Source organism: Neofelis nebulosa, chromosome 7 (assembly GCF_028018385.1).
Source record: "Neofelis nebulosa isolate mNeoNeb1 chromosome 7, mNeoNeb1.pri, whole genome shotgun sequence".
NCBI lineage: Eukaryota > Metazoa > Chordata > Mammalia > Carnivora > Felidae > Neofelis > Neofelis nebulosa.
This window is the reverse complement of record NC_080788.1, coordinates 42,362,032-42,368,149: the sequence shown is the minus strand read 5'-3', so window position 1 is coordinate 42,368,149 and position 6,118 is coordinate 42,362,032. Positions and strand designations below refer to the sequence as shown.

Here is a 6,118-nt window from a genome sequence, read left to right as displayed (position 1 = left end):
CGCCTCCAGCCCCCTCCGTCGCGCACTGCTCCCGCCCCGCCTCCAGCCCCCACCGTCGCGCCCCGCCCCCGTCCCGCCTCCAGCCCCCTCCCGCCGCGCCCCTCCCCCGTCCCGCCTCCAGCCCCCTGCGCCGCGCTCCGCCCCCGTCCCGCCTCCAGCCCCTTTCGCCGCGCCCCGCCTCCAGCCCCCTCCGCCGCGCCCCGCCCCGTCCCGCCTCCAGCCCCCTTCGCCGCGCCCCGCCTCCAGCCCCCTCCGCCGCGCCCCGCCCCCGTCCCGCCTCCAGCCCCCTCGGCCGCGCCCGCCTCCAGCCCCCTCCGTCGCGCCCTGCTCCCGCCCCCGCGCGGCGCTGAGCTCTGTCGGCGCCTGGCGTACTTCGAGTCCCCGCCAGGCCTCCTGGCCGGCTTCCGCGGTCGCCATGACGGCGGCCGTGTTCTTCGGCTGCGCCTTCATTGCCTTCGGGCCTGCGCTGGCTCTCTACATCTTCACCATCGCCACTGAGCCGTTGCGCGTCATCTTCCTCATCATCGGGTGAGGCGGTTGCGCCGGGAAACCCGGGCCCGGGGCTCCCCTCCCCCGCCGGAGATACCGGCGAACCCCGGCGTCCGCACCAAACGGCTCTATCTTGTTGGGCTTGGAGGGGGGAAAGGTTGGGAGGGGTGAGCCGGGACCCCGGTCCCCTAGTACTCCTCGTCCTCCGAGGGTCGGCGGGAAAAGAACAGGAGCCCCGGGACCCCACAGTGGGGGCTCTGGGGAAGGAGCTCACACTGGGTCTCAGAAAACCCTGATGCTTGGCTCCTGAGTTTTTGCCGAGGGTCCATGGGTGTGGGCTTTAGTGAGTCGTGAACCCATTAGAATTGCATGAAAAAATTGTGGGTAAGTTCACATATTCACCTTTTATATTTCTTGAGGGGGGGGTCTCTAGTTTCCCTCAGATTATCACAGGCATCTGTAATCCCGAAGGGGTTAAGAGCACATTAGCACTTGGGGCTTAGGTGCTTTTAGAACGTACGCATGCCCACCCCCTATCCCGGATCAGCCACTTCGGAATGTCTTGGGGGGGGGGTGGGTTCGGGCTACGGATTTTTTTCCTTAATGCTCCCCAGAAGGACAGCCAAAGGCTGGAAACCTGTGAGAACACCGACGCACCTGTCAGTGCATCTCCTGGCAGGAGCTTGGTAAATACTGAACTCTGGTGGCGAAGGTGGTCATAATCCCAGTTCTCACCTGTCCTGCAGCCTTCCCGGGGCTCCCCACGTCCCCCTCCTCCCTTGAGTCTCACTTAGTACCAGGAGAAACAGCCTTGGTAGGCCAGTGATTCCCACCTTCTCTGAGCTGTTTCACCTCTCGCAGCTGTAGTGAAAGTGCTGCATCACAGGTGTCATTTTAAACACAATAGAGATTTGGGCAAAAGGTTTGTAAAGCTGGTTATAATCATTTAAAATCCACAGGTATGTTGCAAAAGCGGGACTGGAAAGCTGATTTAGATTTTCAACCATCAGCGGTTTCCAACCTCTGAATTTTATACTAATCACTGTGTTAATAGAGATGTAGACATTTTTCTGGAAAAGGCTCATACTTACACATCAGTGGGCAAAGCCTTAATTAGGAAGAGTAGCAGATAACCAGGTTTCTAGCTAAATGGCCCTTGGCAGGTAGTCTGCAGATGTACTTAGAAATAGCAGAGTCACTGGGAAAAAAAATGACTGTTAGGAAAAATCTCACGTTCCTCTTGGAGGGCATGTTCGTCTCCCTGGGGAAAACGAACCAGTGATGAAGAACAGTTGATCCAAGCATCACTTTATGAGGACTCCCCCCCCCCCCCCCCCCCCCGCCTTGTTAAGGAGTCAGGAAATCTGTTGCTTCTCAAGTAGGGGTTGTTTGTTTGTTTTTTTCACTTTTAAGTCTTTATTAATCCTGTTCACTTAACCTTTTCCTCCCTCTAATTTTCAGAGCTTTTTTCTGGTTGGTATCTCTGCTGTTTTCGTCCCTTTTTTGGTTCATGGCAAGAACCATTACTGACAACAAAGATGGACCAATACAGAAATATCTGCTGATCTTGGGAGTGTTAGTCTCCGTCCTTGTCCAAGAAATGTTTCGATTTGCATATTATAAACTTTTGAAGTAAGTTAAATGTTTGCTTTACCTTTTTTTGCATTTATACTTGAATTATGATTTAGTAGTTTGAAAATGTTAATGTAGTGTGGTGTTTGAGGGTCCGTGTCTTCCTAACAGAGTTGAAAGTCAAGGGATTGTACATTTTCAGCCTGAAAATACTGAATATTTTAACTGAATATTTTAACTCCCTTCATTCACTCATTCAAAAAATACTTCTTCAGAGTTAAATTAGTGCCAGGCACTATCCTGTGCACTGGGAATGATACATCCTGATTAAAAGACAGTTTCTGTCTTCACGGAGGTTATTTTATAGTGGAAAGAGATGACAAATGAATGAACAGGAAGATACATTGTATGTTAGAAGATAATAAGTGTCTTCCAGAAAAATAAGCCAGAGAAAGAGTTATTGAAACAACAAGAAAAACTGTTCCAGGTTAGAATTTCTGTGTGCTTCTTTTTGCTGCCACTTAAAATAAATAATTCTTGTGGAGATTATGCCTACCACTGTTTTAAATGCATTAGGGGAAAACTGGGGTTTATTTTGTGATAGTTCATGGCATTTCATATCTATAATAGAAAAATAGATTTAAAAAGAAGCCATTGTCTTGAGTTTCATTTTTTGGTCATAGGTTGTCTGTAGGACCCATGAAGACCTCACATGAAACCACTGATTTGAAACACAGCTTGATCTTGGGACCATGTTTTCTTTCAGGCAGTCATGAGGTTGACCTTGATTATGTAGTAAGAATTAATAAAGTGATGTGTGCTCTTTTTATTTCTGCAAATGAGATGATTCAGGCATTCCACGAATTTCATAGATGAAATCAAGACAGAGCCTCAACAACATCTCTTGTAATAGGCTTCAGATAATTTGTTCTTGCCACTATGCCAGGCCTTCTCTGTTTTTTTTTACTTGTTGCTTTTAATAACAGATATTGAAATTTAACACTGAAGCTGTTTTAATTACAAATAACAAACCCAGGAAGCTACTGCTTAAAAGCAAAAGTTCTATCTTAGAACAGGTTTAAAAATGATATTTCCCCTAGTTTCTGGAAATATTAAAGAGCAAAAACAAAATACCGACAATTACTTTTCAGTTTCCACAGGAGTACGGTACCCTTAACAGATGGACCATCTATTCACCTGTGGATGTTTCTGGTATGCAGCAGTTACTTTCATTCAAAAATTTAATTTTAACTTTAGAATATATTAAGGTAGACAAAGTCTCCCTCTTTCTGACCTCTGCCCCACATGGCCAAATGAAATCTTTGTTACATGGTTGTCATCTTGTCTCTTACAAGGCTACCCATACCTCATTTCTTCACCTGGCCCTCAGAAGACGTAGATATGGCTTCCAAACCTATTCCATCTCTGTTCTTTACGTCACTAGACACCCCCGTTTTTAGTGCCTGGAGTTCACCTGTGCTTAAGACAAGCACAGTACTCTGCTGTGGTCGAGGTGGTACCGAGCAGTGGCCCTTCCCACCCTTGACTGGGCACTGTCCTCTGAACAACTCAGCCTCAGATTGCACTGTTTTTTTCCTGTCAGCAACATCATTGGCTCATGTTAGTTTTACATTTTCCACATGATGATCCTGATTTTGAAGTAGGTTAATTTTGAACGATTTTACAGTGTAGGGATATGGGTTTAATAACCCCTTAGGGCTTTAGGTCTGTAATCCAAGTTGCCTGGAGTAGCTAAATCTGCCGTTCTTTACCACCTTCGTTCTTCATGGTGTCTACCTGGAATGCATCCTTTTATTTTGCACTGTCCTATGTTTCTAAAGGACCGCAGGCTGAACATTACCATTTTTAATAAGGGTAGGGAGGGAGTGGGGCCATATGTGGAAGGAATTACAGGTCAGTCTGATGGCTCTCAGGCCCGCAAGTTCAGTAAAGCCACTTTGGCTTTCTGGAGAAACCATGTTTACTGCTCTGAAAGGGCCTTTGAAAATTAGCAACCAGGTAACATGACAAACCTGTATTCATAGGTTCCTTTAAGGACACCTGAGTGGCTCAGTCGGTTGAATTAGGCTCAGGTCATAATCTCACGGTTCTTGGGTTCCAGTCCCGTGTTGGGCTCTATGCTGACAGCTCAGAGCCTGGGGCCTGCTTCAGATTCTCTGTCTCCTTCTCTCTTTGCCCCTCTCCCACTCATACTCTGTCTCTCAAAAATGAATAAACGTTTAAAAAATAATAAGTGGCTTTATTTGCCATTGCAAAATGCATCTTCGCTGAAACTTTGGATTATTGTACTGTATCTTCCTAGCACATTTTAGACATACTGGCTGTCACGTACTTATGTGTTAAAACAAGTTTGAGAATTATTATGATACTTTATTCATGACTAACCTATAAATACATTTAAGTTGTTGTCTTATGCTATGCTGTATTTAAATATAGGAACTTTGGTTCAGTCGATATTTTAACTATCTTCACTGTTAAAGTGGGTTCTCAACTTTAAAGTACTGCCTTAATCACATATTTGCTATCCGAATTTGGTGCCAAGATTAAAATGTGAACATTTTGCAGTGTTGTTTTTTTTTTTTACATATATGAAATTGAGTCAAAATAATTATCATTGTAATCTCAGTTTTATTTCATGGGTCAGGCTTTAGGAAAAGTACTTCATCTTGAATAATGAATAATAATTTTCACCCTAGCAAAGAGTTGTACCCTGAGAAACTGGCATGTGGCCACAAGTAATAGCTCTTCCTATATTAATTTTTTAAAAAATCCAAATTATGGGCCTGTACATTGCCTACAGTATACATTAAAAAAATGTTGGCTTGGGTTAACCTTTTGCAATTTAATCCAATTTTGTCTTACAATGCTGATACCATAAATATTTCCTAATTTTAGAAAATCTTCCATTCATAGAAAAGATACTCTTTACTATAGTTTCTTAAAAGGCATAATCTATTTTTAAAAATTTCTAAAATGGAATGTTTATATGCATATTTTTTGATACTGTTTGTCTCTTACTACACATACACAAAAGAAGACAAAGAAAACATGATTTATCAGTAGTTTTTCAAAGTTTGTATTTTAAAAATTGGACTTTTCCTTTTATGTTCTTGAAAATAGTAATAAATGCAAACAAAGAATTTTCCACTTCAGTAAAACTGTCAAAAACGCTGTCCATCAGGAATATGGAAACTACTTTTTCATTTCCTAATGTTAGCATTGAGAACTGTTAATGCCATTGACCTTTCCTCTCACAAATTTGTAATGTGGAATGAGGAAGTTTATTAAACTTTTGAAATTATATATTTAATATATTTGTGATAGCAGTACTTTGCTATACCAGATAGCAAAAATCTTTTATTCATTATTGAGCAATTTAAACAGATCCTCCAAAATTTAATGATTCTGTTGTATTCTTACGTCCATTTGTTGATAGAGATTATTACTATCATACATGTCTCTAAGCATTTTTTTCTAAGCTTTATTATTTTTTTAAGTTTATTTATTTATTTTGAGAGAGAGAAAGCACGAGTCAGGGAGGGACGGAAAGGGAGAGAGAGAGAATGAATGCCAGGCAGGCTCCATGCAATCAGCACAGAGCCCAACTCAGGGCTCAAACCCGTGAACTGTTGAGATCATGACCTGAGCTGAAGTCAGATGCTTAACCTACTGAGCCACCCAGGTGCCCCTTTTTCTAAGCTTTAATTAGCCTTTAATAACATTCTTGTGACAGGTTATTTTATTTTATTTAGAAAAATTGAACATTTTAGTTGGTTACTGCTCCAGAGAAAGATGATGACAGGCACTTAATGGCAATGTCCTTGCTACCAAATAATGCTTCTAAATGGAGTACCCTGAAATCGCATATTGTTTGTCTTGAGTCTGGAAAAGCAAAAGGCCTTTTTCATTATGCTTATTGCTATTTTGGTTGAATTCTGCATTGCCTTAATTTACTTTTTAAAAAAAAATTTTTTTTTATGTTTATTTATATTAGAGAGAGAGACAGAGTGTGAGCAGGCAAGGGGCAGAGAGAGAG

The 6,118-nt window shown here is 43.0% G+C and overlaps 1 protein-coding gene across 8 annotated transcripts in view; it reads left to right on the top strand.

The window, feature by feature from the left end:
* The first annotated feature begins 306 nt into the window (after nucleotides 1-306).
* Nucleotides 307-6,118, top strand: part of APH1B (aph-1 homolog B, gamma-secretase subunit) — a 140,097-nt gene continuing 134,285 nt past the window's right edge. For 7 of the 8 annotated variants that reach the window (XR_009264083.1, XM_058737484.1, XM_058737482.1 and 4 more), the window contains exons 1-2: nucleotides 307-528; nucleotides 1,951-2,121. Coding sequence is in view for 7 of the 8 variants with exons in the window: in XM_058737484.1 (XP_058593467.1) it covers nucleotides 416-528; nucleotides 1,951-2,121 (284 nt within the window). In the remaining variant the exon portion in view is untranslated. The remainder of the gene's footprint in view (nucleotides 529-1,950; nucleotides 2,122-6,118) is intronic. The other variant, XM_058737480.1, reaches the window with a different exon arrangement.